Source organism: Falco biarmicus, chromosome 11 (assembly GCF_023638135.1).
Source record: "Falco biarmicus isolate bFalBia1 chromosome 11, bFalBia1.pri, whole genome shotgun sequence".
Lineage (NCBI taxonomy): Eukaryota > Metazoa > Chordata > Aves > Falconiformes > Falconidae > Falco > Falco biarmicus.
Genome location: NC_079298.1, coordinates 4,597,234 through 4,619,852, shown reverse-complemented (window position 1 = coordinate 4,619,852; position 22,619 = coordinate 4,597,234). Strand labels below are relative to the sequence as shown.

The window sequence follows — 22,619 nt, the reverse complement described above, 5'->3', positions numbered from 1 at the left end:
CAGGATTTGCAACACGGAGTGTTTTCACACAATTTTTTATTTTTCAATATTTTTAAAATGGATCCATTTTGGGCATTGACTACTTCTGCCCACTCATTCTTCATTAGCTCAGTACAAACCTTTATCAATACAATAAAATACTCAGGATGTCTAAATTCTATTAGTTCAAGAATGAAGCTTTTGCTATGATGACGTGAGTCTTAAACTGCAATCAGATATAATGATTTTGTGCCATGCCTACACATTTATGCTTATTCACAGTGAAAACTTCACCTTCTGCATTATTAGATGGTGATCAATTGTAGCAAGTACTCTGCCAATATTTCTTCCTAATCTCTAAGTGTTTGTGGCTGTATTGCTGCATTGTTTGCTATTACTGGACTTGATGACTTATGGCTGCATTAATATATTCATAGTTTGGGGCTGCAATTTATTTTGCTCTGCACTCCCACGTCTCAATTTCTTTTGAACAGTGCAGCTTTATGATTTGTAGCAAGTGACTCCAGAATAATGATTCCAGCAAGTGATTTTCGACATGAAACAGAGCTTCTAAGGGATCACTAATTAAGGAAGATCAAAATGAACCCTGAAGCAGGTCTTGGGAAAATTTGCAGGTCTAGAGAAAATAACAGTGTTATTAAATGATATTTTAGGTGCCAACAGTGCACTACCTGCTTTCACATCAGAGAAATAATTCCTTCCCAAGAGGCTTTTAGAAACGCAGCAGGGAGGAGTTGGTTGAGATGCAGTGTATGAGAAGGCAGTGTAGGAGGCGGGCAGGAGCTTTTCTGAAGGGCTTCGTGGTAAGATGATGATCTGAGGTAGGACTTGAGCAAGGAGATGATTTGGCAATAAGATGCAGACTGTTGCAAGCATGAACATGCTATAGAGAAGTCACAAGGTGGTTGTGAAATTGTGCGTAGAGGAGGCTGGGAGTTTGAGCTGCACGTTGAGTGCCAGGAATGGAGTGGAGGTCCCTGCACCATCTCCGTGAGAGCCAGAGAACCGGGATGAGAACCGCATTGATCTGGAGACCTGAGAAGGGCTGGCCTGTGCAGACACACACCGCCGTTTGAGACTTGTTTTGGATGGAGAAGCAAGCTGTAAGGGTGCTAGAAAGGTTAAAGGGGGAAAAAAGACAGATAATGGATATCAGATGTAATGGGTAATAATGTCTGCCTCCTTCCTAACGTGTTCTGAGATCAATTGCTGGCAGGCCTGCGAGGACTGACATCCTGAGCTCTGCCACACCTAGAAAATCTGGGGCCATGTTTTTACTGTATGAGCTCAGTTTGGCATAAACTACATGAAAATGCTGCAAAACTTTTGCCCTGCCTGGCTTTTTGGGCCCATAGTCACTCCTATAGAGGGTTTTTTTCTTGCTGCCCACCATTTCTGTCCTTCTTTGCTCTTGCTGCCCGCCATTTCTGTCTTCTCTCCATGCTGGAGAAGGTTTTCCTTTTGCTAAATGCAGTTTACTGTCCAGAATTATTAAAGCTCATTTCAGAGCACATGATTTAATAGCAGAAAATAAAAATCTGTGTTTTAAATTCACCCTCTTTTTCCCCCTTTTGTTTTCAAACAGCCTGAGGAGGAAGGGAAGGAGTGTGGGCAGGCAGAGCGTGTCGCTGCTGGTCACTGCCGAGGCAGCACTCAGGTGTCCCTTCCAGCTCACTATCATTAGTAAAAATGCAAATATATGGAAATACTGTATTGTGCATGCCAGCAGATGCACGGTTTGTATTTCCTGCCTCTGCCTGCACACGTGCTGAGGTATGGGGGTTATCCAGAGCTACGGTAACAGCGTTGGTGGCAAAGGCAATGTCAGAGGTGTCTCGTTTGGGATGGTGCAACATCCTTTTGATGCCAGCCACTTGCTTGCATCTTGCTTGTGCCTGCCGTGCTGGCCAGGCTTCAGCTTAGCACAGGAGAGAAGGGGTTTGGTAGGCAGCTTTGTGCAGCACTGGGGAGGCAGGAAGGGAACAAAGAGACCCTAAACCTGACAGCTCATCTCTGCGTGTCGCTGTGATGTCCCCCAAGTAAGTGTGCTTCTATAGAGTAGATGGATGTTCAGTGGATACGGCTCATCTGTGTTGGCTCACAGACAGCAAGAGGGAAACGTGGGCATCGCAGGAATCGGCTCCCTCCGAGCCAGGACGGAGGTTCCCTCCCATGTCCATCGGGGTGCCAGCTGTGGGATGAGCCTCCAACGCCACCCGGCTCCATCCCACCATGTTGTAGTCAATTATGTTATTAATCCCACCAATAATAACATCAAGTTGGTGTTTACCCCCATCACTCCTACAGGAAAGCTGTTCAGTGATCTGTCTGCTCTCGAGGCAAAAAATTTTCCTCTGATTTCCAGCCTCAGTTTATTCATGCCTGTTTTATACCCACTTGTTCTTGTGATAGCATTGTCCTTTAGCTTGAAGATCTCATCTCCTCTGCTGGCCTTTGCCCCTGGCACACGTACAGAAGAAGGGCATCATCCCTCAGCGGCCATTTCAGCAGGAGGAATGAGCTGAGTCCCTCCGGCCTTATCGTCAGGACCATGCTATGCTAATGGCAACAGAACAAATGAGCAGTGAGAAGCACAGTGATGGCTGTGGCTGTGATTGACCAGAGTAAGGAGCTGCAATTTAAAATCATACCTGTGAGCAATTTCTCTGCATTTCCCAGAGAAGACAGAAATACTGTGATTGCCAGGGAAGGAGTTATAGCAAATATTCTATTGAAGTTGTATTAACCATGGGGTATTGGTGTTGTTCATCATTGCAGTACCCCAGAAAAGGGTGCCGTTTCTAACCCTCCGCTCAGTCCATGTGCCAAACCACTTAGGCTGAGTAAACGTGCGACTTTCTGCCAAAGAGCCAGGTTTTTCCATCCTTGATGTTTTGTGCTCAAATAGTACCAGTTGGCAGATGCTCGTGATTTGGATGAGGCTGCTTTTACATTAAGCTTCTGCTGGGCCTGAAATGATCAATAAGAGCTATAAAAAAGATTGCCCTTGAAATCACATCAGCGTACTTTGCCATTTGCTGTGAACAGTGTCTTCTCCTATTGAAATAAAAGGTGAAGAGTACAGACATTTGAAAGATGTGAAGCAAGTAAAATTTTGCTGAAATGTATCCAACTGGATTAATTTTTGGGGGGAGGGAAGAGTCTCCAAAGGATTTAATAATCTGAATACCATCTTAGGACATTTCATTGTCTTTTTGCTGGCAGGGAGCACAGATACCAATTATGGAGAAAAATCCCCAAACCAGGTCAAATAATTATTTTATGAATTGAGTGAAAAGGCTTGGTGCATTTCTTAGTGCAGCAGCTTTCCATACATCCACTGTTGGACTTTTGGGTATTGTAGGTGAGTTGAGGGTAGTTTAAAACATCAGTGCAGAAAATGTGTAAACCTGACTCAAAGTCTGTCTGTCTTCCCAGGTCAGATTAGCCAGGTAAAATGGAAAAATCTGTGGTCTCTGTAACTTGTTAAAAATTATTGTCACTTTACTCCTGTCTCCGGTCTGTTTGACAGCAGCTCAGAACAGCTATTTGATTTGTAGTTGATGCCTTCGTGCAACCTGTCGCAGCCGGACAGAGTTAGGGCAGAGCAAAGCGGCTTGCTGTGACTTTGCTGGCCTGTTTGAAAAGGCAGAAGTGCTTCCTGGAGTCGTGCCAGGCGATCCTCTTTTTAAGGTCAGCATGAAATAAACCATGACTCTGGCCGGCAGCCTCCTGATGCTCTGGTTCCGTACAGATACGAGAACACTTCCCTACATACTGGAAGCAGAGATTGTTTGCGTATGGGTCCCTTGAGACTTGTGCTGCTGGCTGGCATTTACCATTACTGCACTGAATGCTTTGGGAAGAGTGTTAAGTGCGGATTACACTTAACAGGTGTATGAGATACTTGATAAATTGATAAAGGATGAAATATATGACTGTAATTCCCCTTTCATTACCAGTAATACCCTGGTGGGGAAAATGCGAGGCTGGACCCCATGTACCCACTTGCTGGGTGGAATTACCCACCCCAGGCTGGCTCTGGGGAGGGAGCAGAGCTTGTCCGTAGGCAGAAATGCTGTAAGGTGTCCTGAAGCAGCACAGAAGCACTGGGCTAAGCTGCAGACCCCAGTGGGGTCCCCATCACACGAACCAGGCCGCCGCAGGCAGCCTCCTCCAGGGGAGGCAACATCCATGTCTTACGTGTTGGGAAAGAGAGTCTGTAAAATGTTACGGTGCTTAGATGCAGCTGTAAAAGCTGAACTGACACTGAGCAGAGCATAGCAGCCAGGCCAGGCTGGGATAAATACTGTCCTATAACTTGAATGTAAACACCTGTGCCGCAGAACAGCACCGTTTTGCAGAGCAGGTGATGCCAGAATCCAGCGAGTGTCTGCTGAGGAGCACCGTGCTCTCCCCGTGCCACCTATAGGGCAGGCCATGGGCGTGCAACTGCCTCTCCAGCACCTTTCCAGCAGGGAAAAGGTGGCAGTTGTCTCTTCGGTGAGGCCCAGCCGGGTCCTTCAGCAGAGCAAAAGCACAGCCCGTGTGCCGGGGCAGATTTGGTCCTGATGATTTGTGAGCGGATGGAGGGTGCTGGGCAGAAACACCTGTAAGGCAAGAAGAGCTGTGTAAGTGCTGCGCAGGGATGGTAATACCTTGGCTTGGGCAGCAGCGGCAGGGAAGAACAGCAGCTGCTCCATCGGTTGCTAGCTGGAGTACTTTGAGGAGGAAAAAGCCCTTAGGAAGTGGCATTGCTGCCTGCACTAAGAATGATCACGTTCACACTCATCTGCATTTACAAGCTCTGGAAGTGAAAATAGAGAGGGTGTCCGTTGTGTTTGACTATGCCTTGCATTTTCCAGAGATTAATGACAGTGAACCATAGTAAGATGATAAAATAGCCCAGGTTGTACATGTGGGAAAATAACAACTGGTTTACAGAATTCAGAATTTCTTCTTTGGAGGACTTAAACAACCACATGATGTTAGCTTGTTACAGGGTAACGTCAAGCTACTTATCTGTAGTAAACATGAAAAGGATTAAATTTTTTGGAACCCTCTGTGCTAAAAGAAAATCCAAACTCATTTCTACCTACCTCCTGTACTTTTCCAACATCTATTTGTGGCTGCTGTGGCATAGCGTGAGACTGCAGCCAGTGTGGCATGGTGCTGCACACCATCCTTGGGCTCGGGCAGGAGCTCCGCAGCCTGGTGGCTTTCACCAGTGCTGGTGAGTGAATGGCCACGGGGAGAAGTAATGGCTCAAGGACCTTATGTGCAAGATGCTGAAAGTTTCAGGCAGTAATCGCTGCAGACAGAACAAGCAGATAGCACAGTGGCATCTGCATAGCAAATAGGGCTTTAAAAAAATAAATGAGCACTTCATAACATCCCTTAAAAACTAGCAGTGCTTGTGCCAAGCTGGCAGCTGAATGGATGTTTGCTGCTGTGCAAACCGGGAGCCTCACCAGGGTGCTGCTGACGAGTTACGCTGGAGAGCTGTAAGGGCTCTTGCTGTGTATATTCATTTTTATCTTTGTACTACTCTGAAGATGGCCCTGGGTGCAAAGCGAGCACCACTAGCTCTCAGGTCTGCCTTGGACACCAGGGCTGGAATCAGGCAAACTGCGATTCAAAGCAGTTTGTAAGCACAAGGCAAGCTAATTCCTGGCCCCATCTTCTGCGGCAGCAGGCAGGCTGTGGGCCGTGGCAGGGGGCTCTGGTTATTCTGCCCCCATTGCACCCGTTGAACAAGAAAGCCACTAGGAAGAGTGAACTTATATACTCAGAGATAACAAAGTCAAATAAACATATATTTTTGCTTTGTGATACACGCAGAGGCTTAATAACATGTTTAGCAGCAAATGACAGTTTACATTACAAACACTTCAGTAAGTGCTGCTGAGTTTTCTGTGCCAGGCAGCTGTGATAGACAGTGCTGGGGGGGGGACTGCAAGGGCTTGGTGGCTGCATGTCGGGAGGCACGGGCATTTAGGCTCTGGAGATAAAAAAGAGTTGGGAGTCACATGAGGGACAAGCCTAGCAGAGGGTTTTGAACACTTTTGAGAGGCCCCTGAGAGCAACAAGGTGTTCTCCTTGGTGGGAGAAGGTCAGGAAGGGGAAAAAAAAATTCTGACTGAGAGCAGTCAGGCTCACGGAGCCTTGTGCCCATGCTAGGGCATCTGCATCGGCTGTCAGTGCGCTCAGCTCTGGCACGCCCGCTGCGTGTCCGATCCTGTTTCATTAGGTGCCGATGGTTTCAAGCACAGACCTTTCTGCATGAAAGGTTGTTTCGAAAAAACAGCAAGCTGTTCTGGTAATGGGAAACAGGTGCACAAAATTAGATAGCAGTGAGAAGCAGTTGCATCTGTACAGATCTGAAGGTGTAAGAAACAGCATTTTTCCTTGCTAATGGTGTTAAAAATCCAGCTGAATGTCATGGTGAGAAACAGGGCTCTAATGATCACAAGGGGATCTTTATAATTAGCAGAGTCTGCCCAAACTTCCTGAAATCCTGTATTTTGGAAACATATTTGATACCATAGTAAAGGTGGTACCGTACGTAGAAGATCAGGAGTAATGCCCTCAGGAATGAGTCTGGGAAGGCAAAGCAGATGGTAAGCCCTCTACTTGTAGAGCCAGTGCTGTCATCCTCAGGAAAAGTGTAAATTCGTAACATAAACAAAAAATACACAAGCCTGCCTGGTTTGATAGACTTAAATGTGCCTGTCTGTGTGGTTTACATTACAGATCTAGAAGCAAACGGTGGGGCTGTGTAGCTCTCATGGTAACGATTTGACTTGCAATGACTATTCAAATGACTCTGGAATACATCAAAATCATAGCACAGTCCTATTTTTCAGTTTTTATTCCAAATCTTACCACGTTCCAAGACTGCTGGCGGGCAATGCTAATCCAGGGGCAATGCGCTCCCGATGCTGTCTCTTCCATATTGCTACTCCACCAAAAAGTTTTGTGCCAAGACCCCCTTGCAGAGGTAGATCAAAGAGCTCAAAAGCCTGAACTGTTGGATTAGTTGGAGGTGGCGTCTTTGGTCAGCTGCAGTGCTTTCATGTGAGGGTGATGCTGTGCTGTGGGAAGGAGCGGGGCTGGTTTAGGATTGATATAGGACTGGTCTGATGCGTCCTCATGGATGCTGGAGGGAGCTGGCCCCATCGCTGGGTGGGGGCAAAGATGGCTGGAGGGCGATGGAGAGTCCTACGGCAGGGATCCAACTGTCCACAGAGGCTTGGTTGGATTTTCTGCTTGTGATAGAAGACTGCAGGAGTTTTTAATGTAGAGAAATTGTAGTTGTTACTGTAAAACTGCAGAATTTGGACAGTTGGGGGTTGCTTTTATTAATTTTCTTTGTTTTGCAGACTGACTCATGAAATCTCATTGTGTTTTACAGTTGAGCATGATTTCTGCTGGCTTGATGTTGCTTATTTGTTCTTTGCGGTGTTATAATCACATCTTTCCACAGGTCCAAAGCAAGTGCCCCCTCCTTAGCTGCTTGTCAGAGCCAGCTACAGCTAACTCCTGCCACCTGCTGTCTTCTTTGCTCTTCACTTCATTAAGACCTTGGTTTATTAAAAAATGCAGAGGGACAAAGGAGATGGAGCTGCTGCTGCCCCGTCGCTTGCACTGTCCTCCCTACTGAGCACTGCTCTGCAGCCACCCTGCTCCTCACACTGCCGACCCTGCCACCTCCTCTCCTCCACCACCACCAGCTTTCCTCTCATCCAACCCAGTAAGCGGAGAGCCTGGATGTTGAGTTTAACTAGCCTGGCTCTGGAGAGAAAGCCAGGGGACAGGCCACCTTCCTTCCCAGTTCTGCAGTGCTGAGAGTGGGGACTCGCTGGGCTGTGGTGCTGCCCCTGCCATTGCTCTCTTTGCCTTTGCTGCGCTGGCTGTGCACTTGCCACGTTGGGGGTTGGTTGGTGGGTCTGCTGGTCCCTTTGGCTCACACTGGGATTTGTGGCTTTCTCTGGCCCCCCAGTCCCCCTCTTCATCTGCTGCTGGGTTTCTGCTGGTGGTCTGTAACCCTGAGAATATGCTGTCCTCAGGGGTGCCACTCACGTGTACTCATGAATTGTGTGTTCCTGAATCTGGCATTAAAAACAGAAGGGCCTCAGGAGACTTGTTTTTGTCTCAACAGATTGATGTCAATTCTTTGATTTGCAATTATTTTCTGGCATAGGGATTGCACCACTGATTTGTGTCAGTGGTTAACTAATGCCCATCCCATATGGATGCTGTCACCTTTCGTCCTGTGGAGCCGGTTTTTGTCTCTGTTCAAGTGGACTCAACTTCTTGGAAGCCCTTGGTGGCCTCGAGACAACCGTCACTCCCTGAGATTGTCACGGCGCTTGGAAAAGTTGGCTGAAGAAACCTGGTAACACAAGTTGGAGGCAGGCAGGGAACAGTGCCAGCTCAGTGCGCTGGAGCTTCTAAGACCATAGAGCAAGGCATGCTTTTTAGAGAGATCTCCTACAGGGGACAGGTATTTATGTAGCTTACCTTGAAGGATTTATAGGGACCTCAGATAGCAAGTCTGTGAGCTATGTGTTGAGGTAACGCAATTTTAAGTCTCAACAGTGCCTGCTCAGTCCTGAGTGCAGTAAGCATACACGTGCTCATGCAGAACTGCCCCTGGGGGCGGCACGGGAGGTTAGGGGAAAGAAGCAGTACATCATGGTTGAGGACTGTGCCCTGGGCCAAAGATACTTCATCCAGCCTTGGTTTGGACATGGGGTGAGGAACAACCATAGAATAACAGATCAGGTGTCCCCTGATTTTTTACCTCTGGCACTTGCCACCACTGCTTCAGTGCTCCGGTCCCAAAGGTTGTTTCACAAATGGGGTGTCTTGACTGCAAGCGCTGTTGCTCGAAGGTAAACTGCAAGCAAATTTTGGCATTTTTTCTCTAGGCTATTGTAGCGGTGGGTGCTTTGTGCTTTGCCATCCTTATGTTTAACGAGACAAATGCAGCTTTATGTTCCACTTAGGCAAAGACTGTGGGGTGCTGCAGACTTTGGAGAGGGCCCTTACAATCTGCAGAGTATTCTTTGGTGATTAAGTTTTTCCAGCAGAGTTCATCAGTTAACTTGTAATGAAAAAAATTAGTGGGAAATGCAGCCCTGAGAGGGCAACTTTACAATCTAATTGCAGTTCTTGACAATTTCAGCAAATGTTTCTTTGGGAGATGTTTTTTCCCTCAGGACACAATTCTAGATGGGCTGTTGTATAGACCAAAAGCAACTGTTGAACTTAGTGTACAGCAGAGATTTGAAAAACACAAGGTTAAACTCTTGCTCTACATATCTCGAGCCACATTCTCCTGATGTTGGGTCATCTGGGGGAAACAGTTTCCCATATTTGACTTCTTGTAACTGTTAAAAAGCCATGACAGCAGAGACTTGGACCCGGGTTTGGCCATCCTGGTGAACACCTTGCCCACCCACCTGTACCACTGGGAGTGCCTGTTCAAAATAGACACTTAAAAATGCATAAAACAGGACACTTGGTAGAGAGAGCTACAAACTCCTTGTTCACCCTCACTTTTGGGGGGGAATTTTCTGTTGATTTAATGGCTGAGCACATGGTTGGCTGAGTGCTGGATCAGGCCCAAGGAAGAGGAGCCAGATGAGGGGGCCGGCATGGCTGCAGGCTGAACTTGCGGAAAGAAATAAAAACGCCTTTCCAGCTGGATTAACTGCGTGATCTATGCTGCAGCATCCCAGGCGCTGGTACGGGAAGCACAGGCAGTGTGCAGCCAGGAGCTGGCTGCGTGCAAGCAGGGTGGCTCCAGCTTCCAAGCAGCCACGGCACTCCGAGCTGGGCGTCAACTGTGCCGGGCTTCTCACTAACGCAGCCTGAATGTCTCCAGCTCATCAAGAGCTGCAAGTGCTGTAGAAATCTGCAAAACCTTCACGGTTCAGGGAACTGTTTCCTGGGGAGCTCTGCCTTTGCCAAGGCTTAACCTCCACCTTTAACCCAGGTCACAGAGTGTCAGGTCCTTCTTAACACCTCCGGCTATGTAACTGTTCACATCCTCTGAAAATACTGAAAATCCCTCGGGCTTAGGTGGGAATTTCTGCATGAGTGACTCAGAATAGGCCTAGGCTAGCAGTGAGGGGGGTTTTTTATGTTAAAAGAGGGGAAAGGAAGAGGATTTGAGTATCTTCCACCTACCTCAAGGCATAGAAGCCATGCTACCGTAAGCCATGCAAAACCAGATCTTTGGTGGATAGTTCCCCTCTTACTAAACTTGTTCCTCTGCTTACACACTTTTTAAACCTTGTGTGTTAACTTTTTCTCGCAAGCCAATTGCTAAGGTCTATGGGCAAGCAGCGGATAGAGTATCAAAGAGCCAGAAGCAGCTGTGCTCAGCTGAGCACTCAGGTTTAGTTCATTGCTGTATTTCCATTTGTGTCAGTAAACTAAATGTTCTCAGTTGAAGATTTTGCAATAAATTGTTTTGAGTAATCAAGGTTAATTTTCTGAATAGGTACGGATTAACTATCAGCTGGCTGTTGTTTGTAGACGCCATAGTTACAGAGCTGAGTTTGTTCCGTTGATTACTTTGTGGGTACAAATAAAGTGTACTCAGGCTGTCATTGGTAAAACAGCAGAATATAAAGAGCAAAAGAAAAGAATATTAATTGAGCCATTACCAGTTTCAAGATGTACTTAAGCAGTCAGGTAAGTAAACAGTACAGTGAGGCACAGTAGATGTAGGAGTCTCCTTCAGTGTGTTCTGTATTATACTGGTGCCCTGCCTTTGGATTTCCAAAGAATCTAAAAATCTTTGCAGTGGTGCTTGTGATTTTTTGATTGCACTAATTAAATGTATGTTCTCATGCATTTTTTAATTCTTGAGGAGCCATATGTGAGACCAAATGGCATGAGACCAAAGTAGTTGCCCTCTATCTGCAGCCACGAGGAACACAGTAACTGCCAGGACACATAGTCTTCTATTGCTCCACTCCAGTAAGTAGTTTCTGGAGACATCAAAAGTAACTCGCTCAGCACCCACTCCCTCCCAAGTGGATACACAACCGTAAATAGACATTTATGTTATAAATATCACTGCTTAAGCAAAGCGTGCAGTCTCTCACACACGGTGTGTTATTACTGATACTTGATAAATTGTTCAGTAATTCATTGGTGGTTGTTCATACGAAATAGTTGGTGTATGCCAGGAAGCAGCTCACATCAGGAGCTGCCACATCAGGGCATGCAGCCTACATTTCACCACCACTGCTGCTTCCAGTGCAGCTCCTGTGTCCCACTCCTGCATTGCTGGAAGCAGTTTGGTGTCACACTGCAGCTTGGTGCTTCTCCAGGAAAGATGTTCAGTTTTATTATACAGGAACCTGAAATGCTTCTGCAAAACCTGAGGTTGTAGTTGGTGCCTGGGTGTTCAGTGGTGAGAGGGTTTGTCCTCTGCTCTGCATCCTTCCTGCCAATGCCCAGAGAACCGCAGACAGGCTATGCCATAAAATTTGGATTTTAATCAGATTTCCTGGTCGGGAGGTAGGTGGCCTTAATGCTTCGAGGTGTCAGGTCACTGTTCGAGCAGGCTGCCTTTGTTCTGAGCCTGCTTCGTCTTTCATTCTCTCCGGCCTCATCTCTAAATAATGTAGGTCAAGTTCAGCGATGGCACCGTCATGTCAGTGGTTTTCTCCAAGACTTCTCTACTAGTGATTCCCTTCTGTGGTGTTTAGTGTTTGTTTTCCCCTTCTCATTCATCCCTTGATCGACCTGTATTAAATCTCTGTGTGTATGTATGGACTCCATACAGAAGGAGAATAAGCCAATACATTTTGCAACTAGACACACGCTCCTGTATTTTTTTCACAATTATGTGCATTACTTACTTTCAGATCTGCCAGAAGTTTTGCTCTTTTAATGTGTGTATTTTGTCTGCCTCCTCACAGGGTAGTTAAAAGCATGCTGTGTGCTCTGCAGAGCGGAGAGAGACAGGGTCTTCCCTGCCACTGTGTTCAGGGGATCTTTTGACTTAAAGAGTGGGGTCAGGCAGGAGCAAGGAGGGACAGAGAAATGCACAGCCGAGATTGCAGCTTGGTGCCATGGCCAGGGTCTAAGCACCTGCCCAGTGGGGGAAATAAATTGGGAGAACATCAGGAATGGGGAGAAGCACATGCCCTGGTTAGAGTGAGATCTCAGCTCCCGCTGCAAGTGAAATGAAGCCTCAGACTTCCAAAGGCAAGAAAATTCATGCTGAATGCAGCTGTACTTCACTTGGCTGAGCTGGAACATGGTCACACATATGGTATTTATATCAGATCTGAATGCCCAAGCAAAAGAGGCCAACCTTCTTATTTTCAGGGTTTATGAGGGGTGTCACTTGCTGAAGTGTCCAGGGTGACTTCAGCCACAAGTTGCAGCAGCCAAGTTACGAAACCGTAAGAAAGTGGGTGTATAATGGAAATGGTGACAGAAGGTTTGGGGCTTTTTGAATTTTTTTAAAATGGTCTTTCATTTTGCAGCCCGGCTATTTGAAACTGATGAACTAATCTCTTGAATGGCTAAGATGTGAACTATGGCTGAAAAGAGACTCGAACATCCAGCTCACACAACTGCCAAGTCCTTGCCAATCTTGCAGGATTTCAAAAATTTGCTTCCAGAGTGGATGGGGACAGGGCTTGGCTGGAGGACAGTGGCATGTCATAGCTTCTCTAGTCCCTGTTACACTTGTAAGGCTTGGAGTGAGGTTTGGCAAATCAAACCCCCTGACTTGTGCAAACACTGTGGCCATGGGGCTGGCATGAGGAGGGCTGCAGAGCCTGGTAGCAGTGTTTAACTGCTGCATGTTCATGCTGAGAGTGACAGGAGCTGTGCTGAGCTTAGAGAAATTCAGGCTGAAGGAAGACTGAGCAGATGTAGTCAGGAAGGAAGCCTCGGGGGTAAATGTTTTATCGTAATGCAGAGTCCTGCTTGCATACAATAAAAACACACCAGCGAGAGGCTCCAGTAAATGTAGCCCTGCGTCTCCTGTACTGATCAAATGACATGGTGTGGGCAATGCAAACATGACACATGCACTGAAAAACATATTTTGACAGACGCGCGTGACACACAGTATGTGTTTTGTTCACAGCTTCGATGTGGAAAATGGCCCGTCACCAGGTCGCAGCCCACTGGACCCACAGGCCAGCTCCTCATCAGGACTCGTATTGCACACAACGTTCCCGGGCCACAGCCAGCGCAGGGAGTCGTTCCTGTACAGATCCGACAGTGACTATGACTTATCACCAAAGACGATGTCCAGGAACTCTTCTCTCCCAAGTGAACAGTAAGCATAAATTCCACTCACATCATATTTTACAGTAACTAAGAGCTTTATGTGGCCTCCTGTAATCCTCAGAGCTCTGTTAAGAGGAGCCTGTAGGTGGTACTCACATTTCATAGCCTGCGTGCCCAAGATGGGTGCTTTTATGGTCTGCCAAGGCATGACTTCCCTCTCCCCCATGCCATCCTCAAAAATATTCCCCTTTTCTCTGTAATCTAGCAGAAGAGCTTTCAAATTCATATCCTGAAATAACAGAGAAATTTTGCATGTTACCTTTCTTGGTACTAGTTCTTCACGTGGGAATTAGTGTTAGGGGTACGAAGCGCTTGCAGCTAACTGCAGGGTAAAGCCCGGGCTGTGCTCAGGGTAGAGACTGCTGTGAGCTGCCCAGGCCACCGTTGGACCTGCAGACAGGAGAACCCTGACGCTCCAGTGCTTGGCTTGCTTGCACTCTTTTCTCCGTTGCACTCTCACCATACATTCTCAGAGCCTGGTTAACATGATCTCTGCTTTTTCTTAAGTAGTTAATGCTCCATTAACCTGGGCAATAGAAATATACTGTACTTACATTTACAGTATTACTCTTCTCTATCCTGTTTTCTGTCATGGGTTGTTCACTACAACCGAGCAGAAAGCTGAGACAGATGGTTAAGCTTGAGAGGATCAATACAACACAAAGCATGGAGCTTAAATGAGTGTCCTGGATTTGCAGCCCTTTATTTTAAAAGGCACAGTTTAAAGTTTTAAAGTGACCATTAAGCTATAAAAGAAGTCCTCATAAAAAAAAGTTTAACTGTTACAGAAGGCCTACAAGTTTTGTCCTAAATCTAAATATTAGCGAGATCCATGAGGAGAATTCTTCTGAAAGGGAATGTCCATCCATGTTGGTTAACATTTAGTAAATATTTACCAGAGACAAAGTAACCACTCCAAATTATGAAAATGCCATGTTTTGTGTAAATGGTGGATCTTGACAGTTGCCCTGTGTTCCCAGCAGTGTGCTGGAGGAGAAAGCTGTGCTGGCATGGGGAGAGCCCTGTCCAGCTCTGCCCGCCACCCTGATTTCCCCCAGCTTCATAGCTGCCTGCAGTTAGAGGGGTCCGTTTACTGCAGGCGTAAAAGCTCCCATGGCTCTTGGAGGAGCCAGCATCTCCTGACCTGGTTTTGACATCAGTGTTGAGACAACTTTAATTAAAATGTCGACTTAGTAGCACTGATACCTGAGTCTGGGCAAGTGGACGTGCTCTGTGGCAGCACAGCCAGGGAGAATACCCCTTTGAAGGGTATTGTCTAGAATCTAGAGGTGCCTATGGCAGCCTGCAGCCATGCCTGCTGTCCTGCCTGCAGCCATGCCTGCTCTCTTGCTGGCAGCCTTGCTTCCTCTCCTCTGCCTGTAGCCATTCCTGCCCTCCTGCCTGTAGCCATTCCTGCTGTCCTACCTGCAACTGTCCTGCTCTCCTGCCTGCAGCCATGCCTCCCCTGCTGCCTGCAGCCATTCCTGGTCTCCTGCCCGCAGGCATGCCCCCTCTCTCCTGCCTGCAGCCCTGCCTGCTCTCCTGCCGTCGCTCTGTGCCCCTGGTGCGCACCGTACCAGGACACCAAGGGATGGAGCCTGCTAGCAGCCACGCTGCATTGCCCTGCTTCCAGCCGCTGTCAGGGCTGTGCTGCACAGCAATAGCTCTGCCCTGCCATGTCTCAGTTCAGTCAGTCATACTGGATTTTTCATATACGCGCCAGTGCTACATATCGTATCGCCAAAAAAATCCCTCTTACTGATGGTGACGATGTATTTTGCTCAGAACTTCTGCTCAGATCTTCCATGATGAAAACAGCCAGACAAAACCCAGTATCTGAATAACATTAAAGACTGTGACAGAGATCAACAAAAGCCAGGAAATTCAAAGCTGACCTTTCCCTGGACCGTTACGGGTTTTTTTCCACCACGGTGTGAGCGTGTTGCCTTAACTTCTGAATTTCCTGGCTTTTATTGCCTGGTGTTGCCAACCCGAACAGCCGCTCCAGCCGGGTTGTTTTGCGAGAGCTTTCTGTTACGAACAAGATTTTATGTAGTGTTAAACAAACGCCGCATGGGTTAATGCTGGTTGGGTTTTTTTGTCTGAGGAAAAACTCCCTCTATAAAACGTGCTTTCTCGGCAGTGAGTGATGCCCTGCCTGAGGTGAATTTACACAGTTTCTCCATTTTTTCTTAGGCATGGGGACGACCTGATTGTCACACCTTTCGCCCAGGTGAGTTGGCAGCCTGTCAGCCTCTCAAATTACAAAAAAACCCCAACAAACCCCTCAAGTGGAGAAGGTAATGTCTCCCATTTTGCCTGTCTCGTAGGTGCTGGCCAGTCTACGAAGTGTGAGGAACAACTTCACGCTCCTTACCAATTTGCACGGCACCTCCAACAAGTAAGTGTGGCGCTTTCCATCGCCTGGCGGCTGGCAGGCAGCGGGGGCCCGAGGAGGGCCTGGCAGGGGCCAGGGAGCCCCGGGAGCCCCGGGAGCCGCTGCTCGGCGCCCGCCGCCGGGTTGCGGCCGCGCCGCCTGAGGGGCCGCCGCGCCTCTTGCGCGGGACGCCAGGGGGCGCCAGAGCGCGGCCCTGCCGCTCGCTCGTGGCGCCGGGCTGCAGGGCCGGGGGCGGCCCGCCGTGGGGGCGGCGGTGTGTGCCTGCTCGGGCAGGGGCTGCCGTGGTGTGACACCTGCCTCCCTGTGCCGCCGTGGCCGCCCCAGGCCTTCGTTAGGGGTCCAGCTGCCTGGCCTCGCCACCCATATTTCACCAGAGAGGCGGTCAGGGCCAGAGGGTGGGCGCCGAGGGGAGGCCCCAGCAGGAGGCGGGGGTTCCCGGGCGGGGCGGGCAGCAGTGCCCAGCAGCTGTGCTGGGGGGGCTGCCTGCCGCACAGCGGGCCCACAGCGCTCCGTTTCGCTCGGTCCTGGCGCTGAACCGGGAAGGCAATGCACTGAACCGAGGGGGAGAGTGTTGGGCTTTATACCTGCTGAACAGGAGAAACTAAACAAACCTTTTTAGGCCTTTGTCCAGAGCCACTGTTTCCCCTTAGCTATTTATAATGAGCCGGGCATCGTCACTTTCTGGCCTGTTTTGCCCCAAGAGAGCTGTTTTGCATGAAACCAGCATCATTCATTCCTGGTGACGTCGGTCACGCACCCACCCATCCCACCCCGGGACGGGCAGGCGCTGGTGGCTCCCATGTCCCGCTGGCTCCTGAGGGGAAGGATGAGCTGCAGAAGCGCATGCCGGTGGGATGCCACAGGCTTGCTGCACTGCTGCATGCGTGGCCTTGCCTGGGTGCCCACCGCAGGCTCTGCTTTCTGCCTTCCAGTGCAACCTTGTGTTTTACATAAAGCCCAGCATTTTATCCAGGCGCGAGGCTTTCCTCCCATTGATTTGTGTTTGCAAATTTTGATGGGAAGGAGCCACCACATTCCAAGATGGAGGTTAATAGCAAAAGAGATGGCTGAAATAGATTCCTTTTTTTAAGCTTTGCTTTTTTGAACAGCTCGAGCATTTCAGCAGTTCCTAATGAGGAATCTGAAATTGGACGGGGCCGGAAGGAAGCGAGGGCGTAACCTGTAGGACACACAGGCATCTTGCAGTGTCCTTTTGAAAACATTCCCAGATTTGATTGAGGTATAAAGTCATTTGCCCAGCCAAAGTAAAAGTCATTAAATGTTTAAACCATTATATACCAAACATCCAAGTCCGTGGCAAAATGTGCTTCCAGGCACTGCGGAGCTTCCCGCACAGTTTCCAGACAGCTCTGCTGGGTTACAGCCGTGCTGCCAGCTCATGATTTTATCATATGTCTCATGATATGTGGTATTTTACTTAAACTTCTGCTCTGGGGATCATGAGAATCTCAGTGTTTCTTTAGCCCCTCCTCTCCCCTCGCTTATTCCTCCTCCTCCACCCCTCCTGGCCCGAGAAAGAAAAAGAGGATGCTGTCCCACATATTTACAGAAATGCTGGAAAATATGAATGTTAAGGGCTGGAGGAAAAAAAAACAACTAGAAGTCATATTTTTTGGACTTCAGCGTCAGGGGTTTTGAGGCAGTTTCCTGATTGGAAAAGAGGAGAGTATGATTAATGGTTTCGGAGTGCCTGTGTTTGGCAGATGTGGCCCAGGACACAGTCAGAAAGCATCCGGCGCCTACTCCTAATTCCCACCAGCAAGAGAGAAGGATCAGGAAGCGAAGCCATGTATGCTCAAGTGTGGTGGTGGCTAAGAAGGGACAGTGCTGTCAGACCCCAGATCTCTGGGTCTCTGTTGCCTGTGCCATGGCTGCTGCAGTAACCAGGATGGGCATGGCCAGGACATAATTCAAGGATGCTGGGAGCAGCGCTGTTCCCTTTTCAGGCACTGCAGTGGGGAATACCTTCCCGAACACTACTTCATCCCTCCCCGCCTCCCCGAAGGCATGTCTGTGCAACTCAGTGCAGGATTTGGAGATACCTGGAGCACGCCTCCCCAGATACTGGAAGTGTGGTGTCCCTATTGGGGAGTTTCTGTTTTTTAGAGATTTCAAGATCTGGCTTTTCAAAGGCTCAGCAGCGGCAGGTCAGGGCAGATTTTCAGAGAAGTTGGCATCCAACATGTGTGCCCTGTGCTGAACCCTTCAAAGAATCTGGGTCCTGTAGCTCCCTCCAGAAAAGCTGAGCCTTTGAAATCCCAGCTGGCAGGCGGGTGCTGCACCAGGGGAGCCCCCTGCACAGGAGCAGGCTCTGGAGCAGTGCCGGCAGATCGGGAGGCTGGGGCCAAGGGGTTGAAGCAGGACTGTAGCTGTGTTACTCTTAACGCAGATCTTACCTGGTTAGCGAGGCCTTCCTGGAGCACTTCTGAAGAACCCCCTGGAGCTACAATTGCAGCAGAATTGAGCCGCTCACTTGCTTTGATTTTAGCTTCAAAGGAGAACTGGCAAATAATGGATGTTTCAGTTCAGTCGCTGACTTAAAAAATTGGGGTTAGGAGGTTGGCTAAGAGAGAGTGTGGGGAAATCTGGCTTCAGTTAAAATGTATCAGAAACTTCTTAGGGAAGCAAAAGCCCAAAGTTTCAGTTTTGGTCAGCCAGAAATACTGCATTCAATCCAAAATGAAGTGTCTTGATTTTGGTGTCAACTCTTTTTAACTTCCTTAAAAAAGAAGCCTCTTTTTGCCTGAGTAAATCATGGTTTCAACTTGAAAAATTAACAGTTTTATTTGGCAAATCTCACAATGAAATATTTTGACATTTGGACAAATACTGCAGCCTTTTTCCAGTCAGACCCTGTTTGCTTGACTTGAATCAGGTTTTCAAATAGCTTTTGGTCCTTCTGAAATCCAGACTTTTCTGATGAAATTGTTGCTCCTTGTCAAACAAAATGTCCTTCAGCTGTCTTAGAGCTTGCACTAGCGACTGCAGCATCTCCTTACTTGTTTCCAGGTGAAATTCAAACTGTTAATTGTAGGCTCTAAAGCCTTTCATTTCTCACCTTACCTATGGCATTGCCTTGTAGCCTGCACACTGGTGTGGTATTTGAGATTACTCCAAGCTCCAGTCCAGACCTTGTAAGAAAAAAAAGCTTTTCAGGAGAAAGCGTTGATTCTGGGGGACCCCCTTCAGCCACACAGACCAGCCTTTGCTGACTTCCAGGCATATTTTGAGCAGAAAATTGCAAAGGCAGTGTGAGATGATGGCACATCTCTCTTGGCATGCCTTCTTTCCAGCACGTGTGTGTGCCTAGCCAGGGGATGTACATCTTTGAGTTATCCTAACAGATACGTTGATACGGTTTGTTAACTGTTTATCTTTGTTAACTGTTGATAACCGTTTGTTAAAATCATTTTAAAGTGGTTGGGGCTTCTTTGTGAGTATGAAAAGGATTTTTAATCGTGGGAGTTGGCAGTTTGAACTGCCAACAGGGTTTGAAAGGATAAAATAATAGCTATTTGCAGAGTGTTCTTTATCCCCTGTAGGAGATCTCCAGTAACGAGTCAGCCACCTGTCTCCAGAGTGAACCTGCAAGGTAAGTGTGGGACTTTGATAATCGCCTACAAGGCCAAATACAGGTGATGCTTATTGCGCATCGTTTTACCAACAGCTGCTTTTCTGCCCCCTCCCCAGTGCAGTTCGGGGCTCATAGAGCTTCTTCTGGGTTACTTGTGCAAAACCAATATGAGAGAACCATCGGGTCCAAAATATCTCTGTTTTAATAGTTTGGCGTTTGGGTTTATCCATGTATATTAGCATGAAAGATGAACATGATTTTGGTTTGATAGTCATGGCCACAGTGACTGCTATTCTTCTGAGTCCCGGTGCTGCACAGGCCTGGACAAGCCCCAGCCTACAAGCCTTGAACAGGCTCAGACACAGCTGTACTTTTTTTTTTTTTATCCTGTTTATTTCAGTTTGTTTCCATGTGATCTATGTAAAAATTGCAATCTCAAAAACCTTTCTCAGGTGAAACTTCCTCTGCTTTTATTAGGGTGCCCTGGAATGGCATTTTTTTGTTTCATTGTTTCTTTGTGGTCTTTTGAGATCTACATTTAGCAATCAAACGAGAGCAGAAGTCAGTGAGTGTGGCTAATCGCATCTTCTTTCCTGTCTGCGCTCCACCTCAGTCACCTTGTCCTCACCCCGGGTCAGAGACCCCAGCAAACACAAGTGGGTTTAACTGCGAACGCGGAGGACAGTAGCACTGAGCAAAGCCTCTGGACAGAGGGCACTGGGCAGTGCACTGTGTACAGGTTGTGCTAGAGCCTGGGCGAGCAAGGGACCCCCGTGGGGGCTCAGCGCCTGCCTGGAGTGCCAGAGCAAGGGGGTGGGCTCAGCAAGCAGAGGCAGGGAGCAAGGTGGTGGGAGCAGGGGGCTGCTCAGGTAGGGTGAAGCACTGAGGAAAGGAAGCAGAGGCAGCCTGCTGTTCACTTATGACAAGTTTCTTTATTTTTACACCACACAGTGCTGAGGGCTTGTAGGACCCCTCTCAGGAACACAGCTGGCCCTGCTTGCGCTAATTTAAAGGTTACTCCCACAGAGAAGAAGATAAGATTTGGAGGAGTGCCCATTCATAAGGTTTAATCTCAGCCTTTCCAATAATTATGTGCTTGGAGGGACTAGTAAAGCTTAATTTTTACAGTGTGTGAAGCCTGGAAAACTATCATTTCCTTTCATGCTGTGTATTATTTACTGTCTGGGGACACGTATAGTCCTGGACACTTCCAGATTAGGTTCCTCAAAACTTGTTAATGGGATGTGGAAAGCTCTGATGTGGGAACAAAACTGGACAACACAAACTTTGCTTCCACTCCCTGTATGTGAGCAGTGTCGAGTCAGAGCGAGCAGGAATGCAACTCATCACCTTATTTAAAAATCTCTTCTAGCAAGACTTTGATTTTGTGGCCTGTATGGAAAAAATCATAAGCTTTCCATAGGTTTGTGTGTATAAGTTACAGAATCTAATAATGAAGAGAGAATTCCCTTACAGGAATTGTTAGGTTAATTTTCTTTACACTTTCTGTGGAAATGATTGCTTTCAACTTTTTAACACTTTGTGGGTATTCTTCTACAGTATTTCCAACACAAGCCATAGGATACTTGTTACTTTTTAGCTAACCCAAGCTTCTAATCCTGGAGTTACATGAAAATTTCAAGCTTCCTTTTTGATTGAAGGGTCTGACACACATAACTGTAGAGCAAGTTGGTTCACTCTACAAAGCTCAAAAAAAGAAAGCAACTGAGAAGAATCCAACTTAGCATTTTTAGCCTTGTGATCCTGACTCATGGTTTTTAATGTTTCAGTGCTGGTAATTATATGTGGATGGGTGAATATATCTAAAAATAATTATATTAACATTTTACCTGAGATGTGGAAAAAAAAAATAAGCCCACATGTGGAAATGAGCCGTGCTGGATGCATTTTCAGCATGCACATTTTTACTTGGTAGCAAAAGGACTGTGGAAGAAAACTGCAGCTCAGCAGCTTGTGGGATTTGTAAAAATTCGAGAAGTGTATGTTGGATTAGTGGCCCCTCAAGTAAGTGAGTTCTTAGCCATGAATCTTAACTGACTTCAGGTGAAGTCTTCAAATGAAACAAAACCTGTGAGTTGTATCATCACAAGTTATGTAAATTGTGACAGTTCGTAGATGAGAATAAGAAATATTTTTGAGATTGATAGGAAATTGTGTTATTTCCTACATGAAAAAGGCCAATATTGACATTATTAGTGAAAAAACCTTGGGTTCTCTGCCTAAATTCAATTTCAGATTCTATTTGCTGATGGATGTTACCAACTCTTGCGGGATCTAGTTTCTAGGCTGAAGCATTCCCTTCCTGGCCAGCCTAAAACATTGCATCTGCCATCCTGTCGCACCCCGGTGCTGAGAGCGTCAGGACTGTGCTTGCTGTGAAGGGACACGTTGAAGGAAGACTCTGAAAACCAGCCTGACAAAGCTGCCACGCTCACAGATTGTCAGGGGCTTTGCAAGGCTTGGAGTCGTAGCTGAGAAGGGATGCGCTCTTCTCAGGTGAGGCCAGCACCCAGCCACCTGCCTGCTTGCTCTGGTGGTAGGTTGCGTGCCCTCAGCTCACATTCTGCCCACGCTCATGTGCAAATAGCCATGTAGTGAAGAATGCCAGTCTTCCTCTATCCTGCAGTTATTTATTTTCTTGGTTTGTGCTATTCTAGCATGTAAGCCAGGACCACTCTGAATTTCTGCCCGCCCTTGTTGAATTCAGTGTCCCCGCTTTGCTGCCCAGAGTGCATCCCAGGTTCTTGCAGAGCCTTTCTTGTTTCCCATGGAAGCTGCGGTGATTCTGCACAGCAGTTCCCTTGATCGATGTGGTGATTGCCTCCCTTTACCTATTCACAGTCATTGTTACCTGTGGTAACTCATTTCAGTATGGCAGGAAACAATTACGGCCATTTACTTTCTAAGGAAGTTTCCATTTAAATGCAGCAAGAGCAAAGATTTTTAGGGGAATTTTTTTTTTTCAGTGTTTACAGCTTTTTTTCCCCTAGATGGCTTCTGATGTGGAAATTATGAAAGGAAGGAGAGTTTTTCCTATCAGAACACTTCCAGTTATGTGCCAATGGCTCCTGTGTCTGAAAGGACGCAGAGTGTTTTTCCTGAAAGTTTTGGAGAAGGAAGCAGTAATGTTTTGATTGGGACTAGGCTGCGTTACATACTTCTAGATAAAAGAATGTGTTTTGAAATAAAATGCGTTTATATTCTCTAGATTGGTTAGTCGGCAAAGCTCGGAATTTTATTTTAGCTCTCCCATGTCACACGTTGATTCAT

General features: G+C 47.3%; 1 protein-coding gene across 3 annotated transcripts in view; it reads left to right on the top strand.

Moving 5' to 3' along the window:
• The window catches only part of PDE4B (phosphodiesterase 4B), a 216,464-nt gene that overhangs the window by 142,428 nt on the left and 51,417 nt on the right, over nt 1-22,619 (top strand). For all 3 annotated transcript variants that reach the window (XM_056355648.1, XM_056355649.1, XM_056355650.1), the window contains 4 exons: nt 13,130-13,324; nt 15,532-15,568; nt 15,666-15,736; nt 19,297-19,346. In XM_056355648.1, coding sequence (XP_056211623.1) covers nt 13,130-13,324; nt 15,532-15,568; nt 15,666-15,736; nt 19,297-19,346 — 353 coding nt within the window. The remainder of the gene's footprint in view (nt 1-13,129; nt 13,325-15,531; nt 15,569-15,665; nt 15,737-19,296; nt 19,347-22,619) is intronic.